General features: G+C 43.8%; 1 protein-coding gene across 5 annotated transcripts; it reads right to left on the reverse strand.

The window, feature by feature from the left end:
- Positions 1–1751: 1751 nt before the first annotated feature.
- Abracl (ABRA C-terminal like) lies at positions 1752–14603 on the reverse strand. Of its 5 annotated transcripts, none has more exons than XM_037200356.1 (3): positions 14384–14603; positions 8501–8567; positions 1752–2312 (listed from the first exon to the last, which is right to left on the reverse strand). In XM_037200356.1, the coding sequence occupies exons 2-3, from the start codon at positions 8559–8561 to the stop codon at positions 2128–2130; spliced, it is 246 nt and encodes an 81-aa protein (XP_037056251.1). In that variant the 5' UTR covers positions 8562–8567; positions 14384–14603; the 3' UTR covers positions 1752–2127. The 5 variants fall into 5 exon arrangements, with proteins under 5 accessions (XP_037056251.1, XP_028716659.1, XP_037056248.1 ...); XM_028860826.1 differs by having other exon boundaries at positions 14388–14601; XM_037200353.1 differs by lacking the exon at positions 14384–14603 and adding an exon at positions 14065–14133.
- Positions 14604–22211: the final 7608 nt, after the last annotated feature.

Below are 22211 nucleotides of genomic sequence, written 5' to 3' on the forward strand. Positions count from 1 at the left end.
TTGTTAAGACCTAAACCTAGAATTGTTATATCCTAAGAATTCAAAATAATGTTCCAGGCTTCCTTTGCAGTGAAAATCTTGGACTGACTCTTTCTCCAAGTTCTTGATTCCTGTGCCTTTCGTGGAAAGACACCACCACATCTAAACTCTTTTGGTGTTGCTTAGTTTTGCCAACTTAACGGAAACTAGAGTCACCTGAGAAGATGGGCCTCCATCTGATGAATTACACCATCAGATTGACCAGGTCGTCTGTAGGCTTATCTATGGGGCATTTTCTTGATCAGCGATTGATGTGGGAAGGCCCAGTCCACCGTGGGTGGTGCCACCCTGGGCAGGTGCTCCTGGGTTGTGTAGCAAAGCAAGTTGAGCATATTACTAAGACAATGAACTGGAACCCAGTCTGTGGCCAAGAGAGAGAAATTTCACTGTAAATTTGACTAAAAATAAATGCAATAAATAACTAATAAGTGATCCAAATAAGATCCATATATAAAGTTGTTACAAAAAAAAAAAAATGACCACCTGGACCCTCAAGGGAAATATAGAAAACTGCATTGTGGGTGTCCGTGTGGAATAGAATGCTAGTCAGTCAACTTTCTTTTTTTGTTGTTTGTTTGTTTTGTTGGTTGTTTTTTTTTTGAGACAGGGTGTCTCCGTGTGGTTTTGGTGCCTGTCCTGGAACTCGCTCTGTAGCCCAGGCTGGCCTCGAACTCACAGAGATCCACCTGCCTCTGCCTCTGGAGTGTTGGGCTTAAAGGCGTGTGCCACCACCGCCTGGCCAGCCAACTTTCTTAAAACAGCAGCCATGACAAGTCTGAGCTGCAATCTTGTCACAGCAGGAAACCACTTCAGAGTTGTATTTTTCTTAAAAACATGCTTAGAAGACATCTCTCCTTTGCCGTCTGCTCATCACTTCTCCCTTGGATTTTTGGGTAATTCTTCTTTGCTGGTCCACCTCCTTCTTCACCCATCATGAACTTAACCACCCGGACCAGGGCACCTACTGACACCATCACGTCACAAAAACATCACATTCACCATGAGAAGCCTGTGTTCCAACTTGTGTACTCATTCGAGACAGAGTCTCCTTACATACCCCAGGCTGGCCTCCAGTTTCCGATCCTCCTAGCTCAACTCTTGAGTTGCTGAGCTTTGTGGGCGTGTGCCACCATGCCTGGTTTCTGGTTGATTTCTGTCTCTCTGGCTTCTGAGTACCCAAGGAGACTGTCTGTTCTGAATCACCTCCTCCTAACACGTCCTTCCTGGCCAAGCTCATGGCTTCCCTTTTGCAAGATCCTGCCCTGTTAGTCCATGCTCCGGCCTCTGCTATAGCCATCAACCTTCTACGTCCCATCTTCCTCCCACTAAAGAACCAGTTCCTATCGCTCCTCAATGCACACCCTGCCTCCTCTGGGATGAGCACTCTGGACACTGTGGCCTTCACTGGTTTTACCCTGCTTGATGGTCTCCATTGGACCGTGGCTGCAGCACACAATCACAGATGGCTTCCTATTGTTTGAATCTAACTGCAAGGTTAAAAAGGTTAGTTTTTTTGCCATGTCCCCTAACTCGGGCCTAAGTTTACATCTACATCAAACAATAATTCTTATTTGATTAATTCCGTGGTTTTTAAGATTTTTTTTTTTTCTAAATTAAGTTCATTTTCGCTACAGTGACCTAATTTTGAAACAAAAACTTCAATTGTAAGAGGCACATTCATACTTACATGACAAAACACAGCCATCAGGCAATTTAAAGGCAGTTACGTGTTTTTATTACATAAACATAACACTCCTCATGGCAACCGATCTTCAGTTTGCTTCTTGCTTTGACAGAACGTCAAGTGCCTGTAGAAATTCTCCAAGGATGATTTAAGAAAACAAAAAAAACCCCTCACACCTCCAAAATATGTTTCGGTGCCTACATTTTCCAATCACATTCTTAAGAAAAAAATAATAGGTTTTGTTTACTTTACAGAGTAATGTTTTCTTTCAAGGTATAAAAACAGGGCCTCTCAATGAGTCCCCTATGTTTACAAAGTTCTATAAAAATACATAAGGAAGCTTAAGTTTGTCTTTTGACGTGGTCATTCCAGTTTACCAGAGATACCGAGATATGCAAACCGCATTAATCTTGCAACAACACAATGTCAACGTCATCGTGAACACCCTGAAGAAGCAGTTCCCCTGTGTATGTGACGATCTTCCTTCGTTTTGCAGCTTTCAGAGTTCCTACCAACGCTTCGAAGAGGTTGGCACATCTGTCGTCCCGGAAGAGGACCCCAAACTTCACGCTTAACTTCCCATCAGCATCTAATTGCAGAAACACAGTGTGAGTAAATGTGTCTTGCCTCCATGGACGACAACCTTGGAACATCTTGGGGAAACCTCTCACCAGGGGGGAACCACAATTAAAACATAACAGTACTCCTCTTCCTACACTCAAGGAGCAGAATAAACATGGTACACTTTGCAGACAAAGACTGAAGGGGACAGAAAGCAGCGTTTATGAGAGGTGAACGTGGTCAGTCGTGGTGATACACACCTTTAATCTCAGCACTCAAGAGGCAGAAGCAGGCAGAAGTCTGTGAGTTCACAGCCAGGCTGGTCTACACAGCAAGTTTCAAGCCAGCCAGGGCTACATTGTGAGACCCTGTCTCAAAGTTAAAAATATAAAAATAAAAATAAATGTACTATATGGTAGGAAGGCTGCAGATAAATTTTTCTCAGTTTTGATATTCAAAATTGTTTTGAGGGACCAGAGAGATGGCTCAGCAGTGAACAACACTGGCTGTTCTTCCCGAGGGCCCAGGGTTCATTTCCCAGCACCCACATGTCAACTCCTAACTATATGTAACTCCAGTTCCAGGGGCTCCGATGCCCTCTCCTGACCTCCATGGGACATGGGCTCGAGTGTGGGCAAAACACCCACACAAATTTACACACTTTATTTAAAAATAAAATAAAATAATAGATCCTTTTGAAAAACAAATAAAAATAAAATTATGTTAGCTGCCAGATTAATAGAGACAATAAGTAGAAGGGAAAGAGCATGTTCAGTGGTCATGATACACAGAAGAATATGCCCTGTTTTAATATGTTCTGTGGCTGAGCATCCAGTGAGTGCCCGGTCTTCTATGACTTCACTTCATGTTTCGATCTAGTCTTTTTTTTTTTTTTTTTTTTTTTTCCGTTTTTCAAGACAGGGTTTCTCTGTGTAGTTTTGTGCCTTTCTTGGAACTTGCTCTGTAGACCAGGCTGGCCTCGAACTCACAGAGATCCTCCTAGCTCTGCCTCCCGAGTGCTAGGATTAAAGGCGCGCGCCACCACTGCCTGGCTGGATCTAGTCTTAATGAACTGTCTGCTCTTGCCCAAGGTGCCGTAAGAGATCTGGCTTTTGTAACTGTATCCCATATTGAGTCATCAGCCCAGCATCCCAGACCCTCTTCTCTACCTTGATTCAAGAACAGAGTCAACTGTAACCTTCCCTGAGACCTCCTTCACAATTCTCAATTGCACTGGTTATCTCTTCTTACTAAACTGAGTGTGCGTCTGTCAAAGCACACACCATCAACTTTAGTAACAATAGTCGATGTTTATCACTATGTTCCTAGAACTGTTAAATGAACTTTATAGCCATTAAAATGCACTCAATCTTCATTTCCTATAAGAAAAGACACCACTGACTTCAAGAAGCACCATTGTTTTATATCCAATTAAACTTCCAGGTTAAATAAAGCAAAGCAATATTAAGATCCATTCTAAGCCAGGCAATGGTAGTGCACACCTTTAATCCCAGTACTCAAGAGGCAGAGGCAGGTGAATCTCTGTGAGTTGGAGGACAGCCTGGTCTACAGCATTAGTTCCAGGACAGCCAAGACTGTTACACAGAGAAACCCTGTCTCAAAAAAACAAAAACAACAAAAAGATATATTCTATTTTAGAGACTTTAAAATGCAAAGTGTCTGAATTATTAAGACATTATTATTCTATTAAAAAGGAAACCACAACACAGAAACATGTGATAGAGTGCACAAGATCACCCAGGAAGTACGAGAGGAAGAGCAGTCAGTCCTAGAGTCTGGCAGGAGTCCATATTCCGGTTTGACCTTCTTTTAAAAAACTTTTAGACAAGGTCTCAGTGGTCCAGGGTGGCCTTGACCTACCAAGAGCTGGGATCACGGGCAAGTATCATCACAACTAGCTAAGCCCATGCTCTTGACCTCTTCCAAGTGCACTTCCAGTCTGCCCATCTCCAGATGCCCAAAGAACACTTTCAGGGACTCAAATAGAATTTTTTTTTCAATTATATATCCTCTATACTTGAGCCCCAAGAAAGTATTCATGAATCCTTGTTGGATGAAAGAATTTCGATCTCCAAGTAATCATATTCTCCACTTCATCTTTTCTAATTGGATGAAAAAGGAGACTTTAAAGATTCGGACTTACAAAGAGACAGATAAGATTTCCTTCATCAATTTCTAGTAGGAGCTCATACATCATAAGCAGATTAGTCAAAATCACTCCAGGCTCAACTGAAAAAAAGCCATAACATGTCAGAAGATGACATAGTACCATATATGCTTCCCAACTCAATCAGTCACCTTTTGCCAACAATGAAGTCAAGGTGTTCTGGTAAGGCTGTGAATTTTAAAGTACTTTCATGCATATGCATGTTATGATAATTAGCTTGTCTTCTAATTTGTAAAGCTGCTCATTTTGAAGTGGAACTTCAGATCTCGCCCCAGGAGAACACAGACACACTTTTCAGGAGTGCAAAGGTTGGAATTTTAAAGCTAGCTGAACCTGACCATGAACACCAGGTTGACATGAACAGGAACGGTGTACAAAGTCTTGGAAATATGCTCTTAATGATCCAAACATACTAATTCCAAGTAATGCGATCCAACTGGAGCTGGAGCAACCCAGGAGATGTGGTACTGGTGGAAATGAGACCGCCCCAGACTTGCATCAAGTGGGTGTAGTGAAGGGTAAGAACAACACGGAGTTAGGAAAGACTTGTTTGACTGGAGACCTAAATGTTAATAAGTTACACTCTCTAGTTTCTTCTCAGTGTTCTACAGAAACATAATTCATTCCCATTCCAAGTTTATCTCACGTGTCCCCTCCTCAACTAACATGCCTACACGTCTACATGTCCAAGTCCCACCTATTCAAGGCTTAACCAACTCTACAGCTACCAATGATCTATTGCACAAGAACCATACTGAAGTGAATGCCAGCACTTCACAGTCTAGCAAGCCATTTTTTTTCTCGATAATTGCCTCATCAATTTTTAGCTATTTTCTTTTCTTCCTTCCTTCCTTCCTTCCTTCCTTCCTTCCTTCCTTCCTTCCTTCCTTCCTTCCTTCCTTTGTGTGTGTGTGGTTTTTCAAGACAGGGTTTCTCTGTGTAGCTTTGGTGCCTTTCCTAGAACTCACTCTGTAGCCCAGGCTGGCCTCGAACTCACAGAGATGCACCTGTCCCTGCCTCCTGCATGCTGGGATTAAAGGCATGCACCACCACCGCCTGGCAGCTATTTTCATCAATTAAGTGAGAAGATGCTTGAAGAAAAGGAACATGCCTATGTCACTCGTACTTATACAGGGCTTGGTACCTTAGGCAGTGGTAGCACACGCCTTTAATCCTAGCATTCAGGAGGCAGAGATCTGCCTGGATCTCTGTGAGTTCAAAGCCACCTTGGACACAGCCAGGCGTGGTGACACATGCCTTTAATCCCAGGAAGTAACGGCAGAAAGCAGAAAGGTATATAAGGCATGAAAACCAGGAACTAGAGCCTGGAAGCTTTTAGCTTTTAGCAGCAGTTCAGCTGAGATCCATTTGGATGAAGACACAGAGGTTTCCAGTCTGAGGAAACAGGATCAGCTGAGAAGCTGGCAAGGTGAGGTTAGCTGTGGCTTGGGCTGCTTTTCTGATCTTTCAGCCTTCACCCCCGTACCTGGCTCTGGGTTTGTTTTTATTCATAAGACCTTTTAAGATTCGTGCGACAAAGCTGGGACTGGCTCGGTGGTGGAGCACCTGCCTGCTCAGCATGTCTGAGAGCGTGAACTCTATACCAGGACTGCCAGAGGGGGCAGGGAGAACAACGCCACCCGAAGATAGCCCCCGCTCTGATCTGTAGAACCCGTGAAGACCTTCCCTTTCAGGGCAGAAGGAAGCTTTCAAATGTGATTAAATAAGGGCTCGAACATGGGGCACCGTTCTGGATTATCTGGATCCAATTCATGGAATCCTAAGAGTTCTTAAGAATGGAAGAGGGAGGCAGAGTCATGAGGACCCCCAACTCCCCACACTGTTGCTGGTTTTGAAGACAGAGAAAGGGAGCCATGAGCCAAGGAATGCAGGCAGCCCCAGAAGCTAGTGAAAGTAAGGAACTGCATACAGTCCCCTCAACACCCTCCGGAAAGGACTGAAGCCAGCCAGCACCTGGATCTGAGCCTGGAAAGACACGCATCAGACGCCCGAGCTACACAAAATAGGAAATGCGTCCTGCTGTTAAACATCTTGCTTTACCATTGCTCGGTCTGTGGTAACTGGCTACAGCAGGAACAGAAAGCAAGCACAGGGGGGCTGGGGAGAGAGCTGTGTGAGCATGGGGCCTTGAATTCAATGACCACAAAAAAAAATGGGGGCCGCACACTGAGGAGGTAAAGACAGAGGGATTCTGGGGCTCACTGGCCAGCCAGCTTAGTCTATTTGGTGAGCCCCAAGTCCCAATGAGAGACCTCAAAACAACTCAAGAGGAGTCCAAAGGAATGACACCTGAGATTAACCTTTGACCTCTACGTGCCTGTACACAGCCATGCACACACACACACACACACACACACACACAGAAGGGGAAGAAAACTAATACACGGGACAGTAGGAATTAACAGCTTAATGGAATCCGTTTAAAGTGCGTCTATCCTACTATACTAAAGGATTTGTAATTCATAAGTCAACAGTTCTAAGAAAAAAGCAAGCTATAAGGACATAGCTTTTCTTTTCTTCTTTTCTTTTCTTTTGAGACAGGGTTTCATTGTACAGGCCAAGGTGGCCTTCAACTTGTGATCCTCCTGCCTCTGCCTCCCAAGTGCTGAAAGTACAAGGGTGCAATGTTTGTTTATGAGATGCTCTGAAACATCAGTTTTCCTTTATCTAATAATTTGACAACTTTGAATTCCACTATTCTAGTTGATGCTGAATACGTCCATTATTCCATATGCTCTCCAATCCTCGTACATCTTAGATGTAGCAAATGTACCTCATGCTACAAGTACAACCATTTCAGTACAACTTAGGAGAAAGATACCAATACCCCAATTTTACATTTTTGGTATCCTCACTATAGCTGCTTGGCTACTGAAGACAAAGACACCAAAAAAAGATCTAAAAGTTGGTTTATTTTACTATTATGTTTGGAACTGTACAAATCCCAAGAACTCGCCTGGTAGTGGTGGCGCACGTCTTTAATCCCAGCACTCAGGAGGCAGAGGCAGGCGGATCTCTGTGAGTTCGAGGCCAGCCTGGTCTACAGAGGGAGATCCAGGACAGGCACCAAAACTACACAGAGAAACCCTGCCTCGGGGAAAAAAAAAATCCCAAGAACTCAGAGAAAATAAAGACAATTATGATGGCTATTCTTGGTTGTCAACTTGATGACATCTAGAATTAACTCAAATAAAACTTAAGCAGCTGGGTACACCTGTGAGCGACTTTTTTCTTATTTAAATCATTTGAAGTGGGAAGACCCACTTTTAACCCAGATCTTTTGAGGTGGGAAGAGCCACCTTTAATCTGGACCACACCAGATGGTGGCAGCCAATACCAATATAAAGGGCATGGAAGAAGGAAGCTTGCTCTCTTTGCCTGCTTTCACTCACTGGCAAGTCCATTCCTTCACTGACATTAGAGCCTACTTCTTTGGGATTCTGGAATATTCTGAAGACCAGCTGAGACATCCATCCTCATGGACTAAACAACTACTGGATTCTTGGATCTTCCATTAGTAGACAGCCATTGTTGGACTAGCTGGACCACAATCTGAAGGCATTCTAATAAATCCTTTTTCTACACATATATAGATTAGTTCTGTAAGTTCTGTTCCTCTACAAGGGCCTGACTAATACAACAATTTAGTGTAATTTCAGTCTCAATCTCTGGTCACTTACAAATTTATAAAATATAAAGCAGAAAACAAGAATTTTAACAGCAAAAAAAAAAAAAAAAAATTATCAACCTAACTCAAACGCTAGACTTTAATACAAACAAAAGAAGCTCGGTGATTTTTCAATTCAAAAAATAATAAAGCATCTCCACTATTCTCTGCCTCAGAAACCCGACACCCCAACAGCCCTGTGTCTCAAACACCCTTGAAGACTAAGAGCATTAGCACCTCAGGGTGTGGGCAGAGTGTGTTGCTGTGTCCTAAGTCCTGCTCAGTTTCTCCAGAATGCCTTGGGGTATACTGAAGACACACCCCGCATTAGAATACTTACTTTTAGAGCCCAGGCGCTGAATTTCCTCCACTAGGAGGTTAACCTCATGATCCACATTCATTGCTGGCTGAAAGAGAAAGGAAGTTTACGTTACAGCCATTTCTTTTTTTCTTTTTCCTTTGAGACAGGGTTTCTCTGTGTAGCTTTGTACCTTTCCTGGAACTTGCACTGGAGACCAGGCTGGCCTCAAACTCACAGAGATCCGCCTGGCTCTGCCTCCCAAGGGCTGGGATTAAAGGCATGTGCCACCACCGCTCGGCGTTATGGCCATTTCTATACTCCATCAGGCACCCAGCAATCCAAGGGCCCTTTCTCTTCTTCATGCAGCATCTGTCACAATTATTGACCACGCCCCTTTTCTACTTGTATGAAGTATAGGGCACTAAAATAGCTCTGCTTTCCCTCTACCTATAAAACTTGCCTCTTCGTTGCCCCACTCCCGTGACTGCCGGCTACTAGGGAGAAGATGGCCTCTCTTCTCACGACAGTATTACTCCGTGTACATCTTGTCACAGAGTGCTGCTAAGCACACAGACTGCACAAGGTCACAGGATCCATGCTCAAGGCAGAGAAAAGCCCCCAATGAATAGCAACGTGGCACGCACTCTCTGGGTGCTGGGTACAAGGCATTATAGGCAGGCTGCTGTGGATATCCCTCTGTATAAATAAAATGCTGATTGGCCAGTAGCCAGGCAGGAAGTATAGGCAGGGCAAACAGAGAAGAGAATTCTGGGAACAGGAAGGCTGAGTCAGGAGATGCTGCCAGCCACCGCCATGAGTACCAACATGTAAGATACTGGTAAGCCACGAGCCATGTGGCAAGGTATAGATTTATAGAAATGGGTTAATTTAAGATGTAAGAACTAGATAGCTAGAAGCCTGAGCCATTAGGCCAGACAGTTTAAATAATATAAGAGTCTGTGTGTTTATTTTATAAGTGGGCTGCGGGACTGTCGGGGATCGGCGGGAGCTGGAGAGAAACTCTCCAGCTACAGCAGGAGAGGATGGGGAAGGTGGGCCAAGTGGACACTTGGGAAGGAACATGCTATACAAAGGTAAACGTAGATGGAAAATTATGGAGACAAAGGAGAAAACACAAGACACAGCTGAGGCAGGTCCTGAACTAGGAGATGGAGTGTGGAGACCCACAGAGGTTTCTTGGTGAGATCTGAGCTTGCTTTACCCAGCAGGGCTGCAGAGGGCAATGATTTGACCACAGGCATGGTTACTAAGTGTTTCGAAGGGTCTGCACTTGGCTGTGTGGTATGATTTGATCTAGCAAGGGGAAGGCCTTTTGCCCCGCCCTTTGGCATTGTTATAAAAAGCTCGCATTGTTATAAAAAGCTCACTTTGAGCCGGGGCGGTGGTGGCACACACCTTTAATCCCAGCACTGGGAGGCAGAGCCAGGTGGATCTCTGTGAGTTCAAGGCCAGCCTGGACTACCAAGTGAATCCCAGGAAAGGCGCAAAGCTACACAGAGAAACCCTGTCTCAAAAAACCAAAAAAAAAAAGCTCACTTTAAAAAAAATTTTTTTAAAGCCATTTTGAAGAGACAGAAGGGGCCAGTGGATTTTGATCCAGGTCCTCCTGAAGCTATCTTGTGTTTCTGTCTGTTTCCTCTATCTTTCTATTTAAAAGTTTCTTATTCCTCTCTCCTCTTCATAGGAACCCTTTAAAAGGTGGGGGCTGGCCTCCCACAATGGAGATGCCAAGATAAACAACATGCTCCTTGCTCGTGGGGAGTCTGGGGTCTAGAGGTGATACAGACCCATCCCAAGGCCACACATACACCTTCAGGTCAGCGCAGTGATAACTTCCGGTTCACATACAGGAACATCACACCTTCCTCTGGATTCCGCCCATGAAAACTGCCCGCCTTGCACCACGTGTACTGAAGCCCATTCACTTCCCATCACGAAGAGTCCACGTTAATGAGAGCTGAGCCTGTTAAGTCCTGCTAAGTCCTGCCGTGGCTTGCTAAGTCTTCCACAGGCTGGATTCTGGCCTCTGTTCCAGCCTCCTCCACTGTCCACTTGAGCGCTAAGCTGCAGCTCCGGGAGTCTTTCTATTCCTCAAATACCCCTGGCAAGGCTGCCAACCTCCTCTGTCTTACTTCTTCAGGCTATTCCCTTTCCTAGGCTCAGGAATCAGTCCCAGCTTGAAGGTAACATCCCCCAGAAAGCATCCCTCATCTGAGGAGAGCGCCCCTACTGGCTGTTCCGCAGCGCTGCATGCCTCTTTTCTTTCACTCAGTTGGAAAGACTGGTTTCTGAGCTTTCCTCACTAGAAGGGAAATTACTCTCCACAGGGATCTGACTCAAATATTCCTTGTTACCATGCCTGGCACCAAGGGGAGAGGTTAAACAAAACCCGTTTCATGAACTAAGGAGAACAAGCAAAGGGATGCTGGGACAGAACTCCACGTGCGGAGACCAGCAAGTGTGAGCGACTGGGCAGGAGGGGTGTCGATTCAATCTGCTTTCACGAGAGAAGTTCTCCAGGCTGAGTAAAGAGCTAAAAGGTGGAGCTGTGTTACTGTTTTCATTAAGGTAAAGGCTTCAAAGAAACAACTTCATCCAGATGGATTATTACTAATCCCTGGGAACTTCTAAAATAAGAGTGTCATCTACAACTGGATACCACCTGCTTAAATGACACTGATTGGGGACACCAGATTTTCTTCCAGCTAATAATCAAATGTGCCACTGCCATCTGCTGTTATTTGCATGAACACTGGAATTGAAGGGGTTGATCGCAGTAAAATGCAAACTCTTCAATTAAATGCAACTCTCTAAGACTTACTATTAATAATTATACTGCCCACGCCTGGCGTGGTGGTGCATGCCTTTAATCCCAGCACTCAGGAGGCAGAGGCAGGTGGATCTTTGTGAGGTCAAGGCCAGCCTGGTCTACAAAGTGATTTCCAGGAAAGACAGGGCTATACAGAGAGACCCAGTTTCAAAAAAAAAAAAAACCCAATAAATAAATAAATAAATAAATAAATAAATAAATAAATAAAAAATAAATGTATACTGTCCAACTGTATTGGGGACTTTTGTGCTGGTGAAAACATAATTATGTAATTCAAGACACAATTTAAATGTGATGATACTAAGAAGCTAAAATGTCCCCAGAGGACATAGAATGATGGTGGAAGTGAACCTCTGTCGGCGGTCAGTCGCTGTTTTGTGGGGCCAGTACTGTTTCCCCACTCCGGAACAAACCGTCTAAGTGTTGTTTGGGGACAATACTTCCCCCATTACTCCAGAGTCATGTATGTGGACAGAGCATTATCCTCAGCTCCAGAAGTGACCCAGAGTCAGTGGGATTGGTTAGAGGCACCAGGTTCCTCATCTGAGTTAATTCATATAATTCTTTTCTTTTTTAAGCTTTAAAAAAAAACATTTATTTATTTGGGGGAGCACACATATGTGGAGGTCTGAGGACAAGTACTCTCATTCAAAACAGTCAAGTTCAACCCCAAGATCTTGCCAGACTATTAATAAGTAATTTCCACTGGCTCTAAGATGTGGGTTTACAACCCTGGTGTAAATGGTTACCCTATGGGAAGACCCAGCTAGGAAATCCAGCAGAAGGAAAATCTAGGCATAAAAATGATTCACCTACCCTTGAGATCATGGCTATCTTGGTTATATGAACCAATGGCATTTACCCCGTTTATAACGTGTGGCAGTTTGTATGAATGTCTATTACTTGCATGCTAAAGAATATTGATCCAAAAAGTTAGCTTAACTAATTGTTATTTAAACACACACACACACACACACACACACACACACACACACACACACACACGCAGAGGCATGCCCACACATGTAGGCAGGGGTGGGGGGAATGACATTAGACACAAGATTTGGGAGTCATATAAAAATTCTCTACAATACTGCCCTGTTTCAGGAAGTAAGGATTTGTGAGAATGAAGAGAAAAAAAAATGAGCCAACCTGGACTGAAGGGAGAATGATTAGAGACTGCTGAGTCTGCTGCCTGTACATTTCTCTCTTCAGCACCATTCTGTCCCACTCTCCCACTCTCTACTTCTCACACCAGGGAGATTTACATCTCATCTAACAACGAGAAACAAAGAGGAAGGCACTCTGTCATGTGCCCTAGGCATAACCCCTTCCATTAAAATGGGCACTCATCCAGTTTTAAGGAAGGCAGGCAGAGGGCATTTCTTTATAATTAATCACACACCAGGCTCCTTATCTGAGTTCATTCATGTCACTCTTCTATTTTTTTTTAAATAGCTTTTTTTCATTTACTTATTTTGTGAGGGTGTGAATGTAGAGATAAGACACAACTTGTGAGTTTCCCATGTGGATCCCAGGGATCAAAATCTGGTCCTCAGGCTTGGCAGCAAGTGTCTTTATGCACGGATCCATTCATCCAGCTAGCCTAATTCATGAAATTCTAAGAACCCTACAGAGCACTTATTACTTATCCCGCTTTATTGAGAATGAAACAAACTCACAATGGTTAACGCCACAAAGAGTGGTTCCTAACACATCCCTTTGCCTCGTCTTCTTTTGCTATTATGCAAATGAATCTAATGTAATAGTGTGTTCTTATGTAATATCATATGCTGAGTACTTATTAAGGCAGATCGTTTACAAAGCAAGACAAGGCTCCTATGCATAGGGAAATAATAGGTTTACTACTGTTAACACACACACACACACAACTTGGCATGTTTTAGTCATTTATTACGGGAGGGGACAAAGAAGAAAACCTTCACATTATACAATCCTTGGGAGACCCACGGCAGTCTAAAAGCGGGACAGAAACCTTCGACTGGAGAGAGCCAGATCAAGAACAATGAGAGGTCACAAGCAGAGCAAGCCTAGGAAAAAGAGCCTGTCTGTGAGAGGCCAGCAGAATGGCAGCGGCAGATGTGAGCCGGGCCGCCTAACTGTCACAGTCTCTAATTAGGCTGTCTGAGTGGGGCTCACAAAGAGCAGGGCTGTGGCAAAGGCTGGGAAGCCCCATCAATACACATTTGGAAAGGGAGGTCGGGAGCGTCCTCTAGTTATGTTTTAAAACTCCAAAGGCAATCAATATAGGTCAAGGAAATAAAGCCTACTGGAGTCGCCTCCCCTGGGAAGCGGCAGCCAACTTCACAGTCTCTCGGCGCTCTTCCAGTCTCACTTCTATCGCTAACAGCTGGCGCGGGTCAAAGGCTGACCGGGTGCCTTTCTCCTCATTCGCTAGATCGAGCACACTCCATATTTGGTCATCCCTCCTACAAGTTTGAGGTCTTGCCAAATAAGGGTCCCCAAATCCTGGGGCCTACGGGTACCCACTCGCTCACCCCCTTAACTGGTGGCACAGGGCTGCGGAGCCCAGGACCCCAGGAAGGGCTTTGTCTCCGCCACTCACTCGCCCTTGGTTCCCCACGGCCAGAGCCCTCCACCCCCACCCCACCCGAGGGCACTTCCCGGGGATCTCCAGGAGTCCCGCGTGCCCTCACTCACCCGCCTTCCGCACTGCAGAGGGGCACTGTCCTGATGCCACTTTAATTCCCCCTGCCCAGCCCTTCCTCACCCAGCTCTGCAGAACCGCACCACGAAACCGACGCCAAGTGCACAAAACCCACCCACACATTGCACCGCGGCAAACATCGGTTCGGGCTGCAGCACCTTTCCCGGTCCGCCCCGCCCGGGGAAACGTCGTCACGTGAGCCCAGTGCGGAAGTGTGCCGGCCGAGTGGGGTGCCCGCGAGTGGGGCACGGGGTGGGGTGGGGCGCGTGCCCACGGTGCCTCCAGCCACACCTCAGCAACTCGGGGTCCCCGCCCTCCACCCGGGGCTAAGCCGACCCCCCAAAGACGTCGGGTCCAGCCTTTCCTCCCCGGACTCGCTCACCTACCTCTCGGATCGCTTCCTTCTTCGCGGAAGAGCTGATGCCGCGTGGGTCTGGACCGGGTCCTCTTGCTTCCGCGCCCCGGGGAGGAACAGGCTGAAGAAGGAAGTGGCCCCGGCGAAGAGAAAGGCTGCGGTGGAAGAGGGAGGGGAGAAGGAGAGGCGTGGGGGGCAAGTGAGACTAAGTGCTCTCTGGAAAGGGGCCGCCCACTCTCCCGGGACACGCCTAGGAGGAGGCGACCAGAGCAGACGCCGGAGCAGGAGGCAGGCAGGCTTCTAGGAATGCGGACCCAAAGTGCCATCACCGCTCTCCATCCTACGCAGTCAGGACCCGCTTCTGACACTAGGCATTGATTTCCTGCCGGGATATCTCACCCGACAAGAGAGAAAGCGCCCCACCGTGCTGAATCCTGAGGTCTCCTCGGAAAACCGTGACTCACAGGGGTTCTGTATGCCAGGAAACAAAACAAAAAAACAACAAAAAAAGATGATACTGTCTGAATTGGACACACCTGGTTCTTGATCTTGGGTCAGAGCAGATTTGTTTCTCTCCATTGTTTTCTGCATTTAACTTCATAATTCAAATTATTCAAATCCTCTTTATTTCCATCGTATTGTGTAAGACACTTGCCCTACCCAGATTTTTCAAAAAAAAAAAAAAAAAGAAAGTCAACCCAAATTATTTTTACAGTAGTTTCAATTGTAACTACGAGGGAAAGTTCTCTCCCCACCCCTAATTAATTGTCCAGGTCACCAGCGTTTTTAGTTGCCTACGCCTTTGATCCCAGCACTCCACAGAGGCAGGCTGGTCTCTGAGGCCAGCCTGATGGACACAGTGAGTTTCAGGACAGCCAGAGCTATGTAGAGAGACTCTGTCTCAAAAAGCCAAGTCTTCACCAACCCACACACGGGCTCTCGAGGAACAAGGATCTACCAGGTCTCATCAAGCAGTAAGATTAGCAGTTATCCGACAACTCTGGGGAAAGGCTACGATCTTTAGGACCAACCACACTCTCCCTTGGAAATTTAAAGTGGTAACCGTGGAGAATGAGCCATCTGGGTTGAGGCCATCAGGTCCAGACAGAGGACCAAAATGGACTTTCATTAAGCAAGAAACTTGATCTTGCTGGAACGGGTGTGGCATGTGTGTGTGTGGGGGGGGACTAGAAGGGGGTGGGAATAAGATTAAGGTAACTCCAAGATTCCTCGGCCTGTTTTTGTCCTCTCAGATAGAAGCTGAAAATCTGTCATTTATGTCTTTCAAAGTATACATAATGTAATGCAAAAAAAAAAAAAATATCGTTGAAGAAAAATGCCGTTTTTATCAATTCCTCAAGCAAGGCCGCCTACACTGTAACACCACTTCTGTTCTGATGAAGCAATTTCCCCATACTCTGTGAGCAAGGGGAAAAAAGTAAAATAGATTATTTTGACTAAGCTAGTAAAAATTGTTCCTTTGATACTTAATTTACTCTCGGCCCGGCATGGTGGTGTGCATGTGAGCCCAGCCCTGGGCAGGTGGAGACAGGAGAATCAGGAATCTAAGGTAAGGTCAATCTCAAACACAAAACAATGGAAGACCAGTCTGGGCTATGTGATACCTTACTTAATAATAATAATTATAATATAATATAATAATAATAATTTACTCTTCTAAAAATATGCCATCTGTACATCTGCTCCAGTGAGTCTACAGAAGGAATAATAAACATTATATTAACCTACTGAATATAGAAATTGTAATTCAAAAGAGTACTTTGTGGTTTTTGTTTTGTTTTAGATAAGATCTCACCATGTAGGCCTGGTTGGCCTGGCACTTGCCATGTAGACTTGGCTAGCCTTGAACTCATAGAGATCCATCTGCTTCTGCCTTCAGAGTGCTGGGGTTCAAGAAGTATGCCACTATCCCCAGATTAAAAGAGAAGTCTGATGAAAGAAATCATGAAAAAGTATTTTTTTTACATTCAAATCATATACTTTCAGTTTTCATTCAAACTTTTGTTGTTTTCTTATAGAAATATTGTCATGTACGATGTAAACAATAGGGAACTTCAACTTGAAAGACAAATAATGAAGCTTTAGCAAATAGTCCAGAAGTGTTTATTAATTATCAAGGACAGCTGGCAATAGTGTGCCAATCGGGAACGCTACAAAGTGATATGATGTTGACTTAAAAAAAAAGCAACTGTACAGTAATAATGTTCATATAAAATACTAAGAAAGCTTTATTTATTTACTTAATTGCAGAGTACAGACAAACACTATTCAATAAAAATAGAATTGTGATCTATATATGTAATATTTTTATTATATTTATATATATATATTTCTATTTTTCTATAGCCAAATTGAAAAGCAAACATGTAAACTTAACTTTAATAATTGGCTTACTTAATTCAGTCTATGCAAACTACTGTCCGTTTGGTCTGTAATGGATAGTTTCATAGATTTTTTTTTTTAGTGTGTAAAATAATGGGTTTAATTTTGCCACTTTCATACATGTGTATTATTGTACTTCGCTCATAATTACCACTACCCTCTTCTTCTATTGGTCCCTTTACACTTCCCAAATAGTTCTTCTGCTTGCATATGCACACACACACGTGCAGAAGACTCCACATGTGAAAGAAAACGGTGGCATTTGTCTTTCTGTCAACCATTACCCTCTCTCATTCTTTTTCATCTGCCTTTGGACTGCTGCTTCTCCTAGCATGGTCCTCTTCTCCTTCCATGTTGCCCTGGCTAGTTTTACGTCAACTAGGCACAAGCTAGAGTCATCTGAGAGGAGGGAACCTCAATTAAGGAAAAAAAAAACAAAAAACGTTTCCATTAGATTTGGCTGTAGACAAGCCTGCAGGGCATTTTCTTAACTAGCAATTGATTGGGGGAGGGCCCAGCTCATTGTGGGTGGTGCCATTCCTGGGTAGGTGGTCCTGGGTTCTACAAGAAAGCAGGCTGAGTAAGCCATGAGGAGCAAGCCAGTGAGCAGCACCCCTCCATGGCTTCTGCATCAGTCCTGCATCCAGGTTCCTGCCCTGCTTGAATTCCTATCTTGATTTCCTGTGATAGAGAACTGTGATGTGGAAGTGTAAGCAGAATAAGTCCTTTTCTCCCCAACTTGCTTTTTGGTGAATCGTGTTTCACTGCAGAAGTACAAACCCATAGCTAAGACACATGCCGTGTATGTTTTTTGTCTAGATTTTTGCATATGAGAAAAGGTATGATCATTTTCTTCCTGAGCCTGCCTTATTTTGCTAAACGTGATGGTCTCCAGCCCAGGCTATGTCTCTGCAGATAAAGTGATTGCATTCTTCATTACAGACCCTAGTCTGTTCCATATTTCCTTTATCCATTCATCTGTTGAGGGTCATCTAAACTGACTCTAAAGCTTGGCTGTTGTTCATGGGGTGCTGTAAATGTGAATGGGCGAGTGTCTCTGTGGAATGATGACTTCGATTCCTTTAGGTAGATCCTCGGGAGTGGTATTGCTGGTTCATACTGTAGTTCTGGTTTTAGCTTTTTGAATAGCCACCACACTATACTTACACAACAGCTGCATTAGTTTAAATTCTCACCAGTAGTGTGTGAATCTTCCTCCCTCCCCGAGTCCTCCCCAGCCTTTGCAGTCAGAGGTCTCCTTCCAGATAACCTCTTGAACTGAGAAAAAATAAATAAACAAATAAATAAATAAATAAATAAATAAATAAATAAATAAATAAATAAATAATAAATAAATAAAAAGCTCCATGTAGTTTTGGTTTGCATTTCCCTGTAGGGAAAGACTTGGAGTCTTTTTTTCATGTGTATTTTTGATTGTTCTTCTTTGTTCTGGGAGCTTTTTGTTCAATTAATTTGCCCATTGATGATGGGATGTTTGGGGGTTGGGGTGTTTACTTTTTGGAGTTCTTTGTATGTTTTTAGGTCTTAATGCGCTGTCAGATATATCGCTGGGAAGACTTGTCTTCTGTTCTTGGGCTGGCTCTTTTCTCTGCTGTTTTCCTTGGCTGGGCAGAAGCTTTCTGCTTCCACGCCACCCCGTTTGTCAATTCTTCTTCTTGTTTCCTGAGCCGTCCGAGTCCTTCTCAGAAGCCCTTGCCAATGTCCATGACCTGAAAGGTTCCTGCCTGTTGTCCTCCCTCTAGCAGTTCAGAGTTTGGGGTCTTACAGTAAGGTCTTTGATCCATTTTGAGTTGATTTTTAAAAAATCATTTAGTTTAACTTTATGTGCATTGGTGTGAAGGTGTCAGATCCCCAGGAACTGGAGTTACAGACAGTTGTAAGCTGCCATGTGGGGAGGGGCTGGGAATTGAACCTGGGTCCTCTGAAAGAGCAGCCAGTGCTCTTAACTGCTGAGCCATCTCTCCAATCCCTTGAGTTGATTTTAAGCAGGTTAAGAAGCACAAGTCTAATTTTACCTTTCTGCCTGTGGGAATGTCATTTTTCCAGCACCGTTTGTTAAAGAGTCTGTCTTTTTCTCCAGTGTGTGTAAACAGAAGTTTTCCTGTGTCCCACAGCTGCTCTCAATTAATCACTCAGAGGCTTAATATAAATTATAAATGCTCAGCCAATAGCTCAGACTTGTTATTAGCTAACTCTTACACTTAAGTTGACACATGTTTCTATTTATGCTTTGCCATGTGGCTCATGACTTGTTACCACATTTTCTACATGTTCTACTTGCTCAGCAGCTGATTGGCATCTCTCTTGACTCTACTCTTCCCATCATCCTTAGTTTGGTCACCCTGCCTATACTTCCTGCCCAGCTACTGGCCAATCAGCGTTTTATTAAACCAATTCAAGTGACAAATCTTTATAGTGTACAAAAGGATTATCCCACAGCAAGCATGTGTTTTTAATACTTTTTTACTTTGTGAATTTACTTATGGGTCTTCCATTCTACTCCATTGGTCTATATGTCTGCTTTGTGTCTGTGTCATGCTGGGCTGTTTGATTATCTTTTGTTTTTACTATGATATGATTCTCTATTATAATTTGAAATCATGTACCCAGTGCTGTGGCTGCAGGAATATATCATAAGAACTCAGATGGTTATGGCAAAGTCACTACCTGGAGGGATCAAGGAATTCCTCCAGAGGAAGCCAAATTTCAAGGAGCTTTTGGTGTTATTTGGTTTGTTACATATTAGCTGTGTTCTGTTATAAAAATCAGGTGTGCCTTCATAGTTTTCCCAATTATTTTTCCCTAAGAAGGGCTAACAGTGTGGACTGATCACTCTCTGGACATACACATTCAAGGTTTTTGGAGAACAGCCTCAGGAAAAGCTTCCTCTGGAATCAGATATCTCCCTTAGCCACTTTCAAGGACTAACAGTAATAACAGTCCACATGCAAGTCTCCTGATTTAAGGTAAATTCCACAAGGAGACACTGCCTAGGTCAGGTGGACGTTAAGTAATAGCTTTACACAATTCAGCTCAGATCCTCCTTTCTTACAGCTTTAACTTTACAGACCTCTAACTCCTTACCTAACCACTTCTAGGAATATTTAGATAACCTGTGTGCTAACAGCTATGCTCAGCCAGAACCCCAGTTCAAGCCTCCCCGTAATTATCATCATTGGCAGCATCTGGCCAGGTCCATCCCCAGTTGGAGAAAAGTACCTTATCAGAGATACCTCTGTACTCTCTAAGAACAGATGTAAGCATCCAGGCTACCTGTTTGAGAAGGCCTGGCGGATGTGCCAATTAAACCTTACTTCCTCCTTTCCCAAACCTTACCTCTAGTTCCAGATCTGCCTTTAACTATCACCAGAGGCATCTAGCTGTACACAGGTTGCCTATCAACTGAACACACTTTCCCCCACCCTGCAGAAAAACAGCAGATAGCTTGGACAGATATGAGTCACAGGAAAAAAGAAGGCAGTTTTATTTTCTCCCATTGACCTAACAACAAATAGAGCCTCAACATTTTCTACCAATCACGTTTAAGACTATAGTGGAACACATAAGATCCCTCTTCTTAGCTACCTGAATTTAGCCTTTAGTTAATTCATTTCCCCATTAGTCACTTCCTTTTTGGGTTGCAAATGATAATGAACAATTACTGCCTCTCTATGTGATTCTTATCACCCCTCCGTTTGACCCTGGAAGCCTGGCTTTGCACTACTAAGGGATTACTACTTGTAAGTGTATATATATATCGGGACTCCCACGGCACAGGGGGACGGAGAAGAGAAAAGAGAGTGGAAAAACTAGATGGGTAAGAACTTGAGAGGAACAAACTGAGATGGGGAAGAACTAGATTGAAGGGCTAGAAGAGAGTACTAGAGGAGCAAGATGGAAGATGAGGAAGAAACAGACGCGAGAGAAGGAGATGGGAGAGGAGATGATATGGGAAAGAACAAGATGGATGAGAACCTAGAAAGGGCAGAACTCAAATGAAATTAAGATAAAACCTAGAGGGGACCACAGATAAGTGTAGAGAGAAATCAGGCAAGTAAGGAGCTAAATATGAGAGCAGAATAGAAGCTTGTAACTGACACAGAATAATAAAGTATATGGTCAAAGGAGTTTCCTGTACATAGATTCATTTGTTTTCATCAAAGATTAATTATCAGCTGGTTGTAGATTCTTCCCAGACCCTGGGAGGGGGCTATCGAGGGGCTGGACCCCCATAGTCCCCGATAACCCAGAGCATTTCTCTTACTGCTTAGGAATTCTTTGGCTATTCGGTCTTTGTGCTTCCATATGAATTTTAGGACCGTTTTTTTCTTTATAATTTTAAGATGAATCTTGTCAAGGGCCATGAGAGTATACAGCAAGTGATAACTGGTGTTCATATGTCAACCCACCAAATGAATGGCTCTTTGAGGGGAAGCTCCACTTGGCAAGGCCATGAGGTTCCTGACTATAAACAACCAGTTGTCCTTGTCTGTGTTCCTCTCATGTGCCCACTTCATTTCTTCCCTAAGAACTGCATTCCTTCCTGAAGAACAGCTAGGATATCTCCCCATGTACTGTGCATTTCCATGTAATGTGTACATGTAATCTCATGATTACATCTCAATCTTATGGGCACACATAAGTGTGGACTGTCAAGAAGATGGTTTCTTATTTAACTGTACAATTTTTATGAATAGAAACATACCAAAATATGCTTCATAACTAGGTCTATTGTTCCATGTGGACTGTAGACACTTAGAGGTCTTCTTTTCCATCCTTAGCCATGTTGGCAAGGCAAATTGGCCCAAGGAAGTGTCCTCATGAAACTTTCACAGAGAGGAATTTCAGGTGCTTGGCCTTGTTGGATCAAAACCCTTCAGAAGAATTATAGTGAACCGGAAGTGATAGTGCAGGTGTCTGGCCTTGGCATATCTTAGTCCTTCAAGAGATCAATAGCACCTATGTTGCCCTAAGCTTCCTCCACTGGCACCTTCCCACTCTGATTCAAATAACAATTAACAATCTGTATTTATTACTACACCAGCTTTTAATGCAAGATTTTAGGCTCAATAGACTAACTATTTATAGGTCCTGAGATTCAGGTGATTAACAGAAAAATGCTGTTAACTTGACTAACCACGTCCAGATATTATTAATCACATCAAATAGTACACATATTCTTTGCCTTTTCCTTAAATCTCTCATTGGTTTAATTTCTTCCCTTGTACCCTTGTAGCTACCCCATTAAGAGATGAGCCAGAATGTTTTACAATCTTCAGCTGTTTCAGGTGTTTATAATCACCAATTAAGCTGTCCAAGTCTTTGCCAAGTGTGATTCCTATCAGAAGGCTTGTCCCTGAGAGTTTACTTTGTAGTTTTTACTAACAAGTTGCTAATGAATGTTGATAGATAGATAGATAGATAGATAGAT

Source organism: Peromyscus leucopus, chromosome 8a (assembly GCF_004664715.2).
Source record: "Peromyscus leucopus breed LL Stock chromosome 8a, UCI_PerLeu_2.1, whole genome shotgun sequence".
In the NCBI taxonomy this organism is placed as follows: Eukaryota; Metazoa; Chordata; class Mammalia; order Rodentia; family Cricetidae; genus Peromyscus; species Peromyscus leucopus.

Coding starts and splice junctions, on each gene's coding strand:
- Abracl (XM_037200353.1), bottom strand. CDS start 14,124: ATGTGTGGGTGGGTTTTGTGCACTTGGCGTCGGTTTCGTGGTGCGGTT. Junction 8,568..14,064: donor GTGCGGTTCTGCAGAGCTGG/GTGAGGAAGGGC, acceptor TTTCTCTTTCAG/CCAGCAATGAATGTGGATCA. Junction 2,313..8,500: donor TCAGCGCCTGGGCTCTAAAA/GTAAGTATTCTA, acceptor TTCTGCAATTAG/ATGCTGATGGGAAGTTAAGC.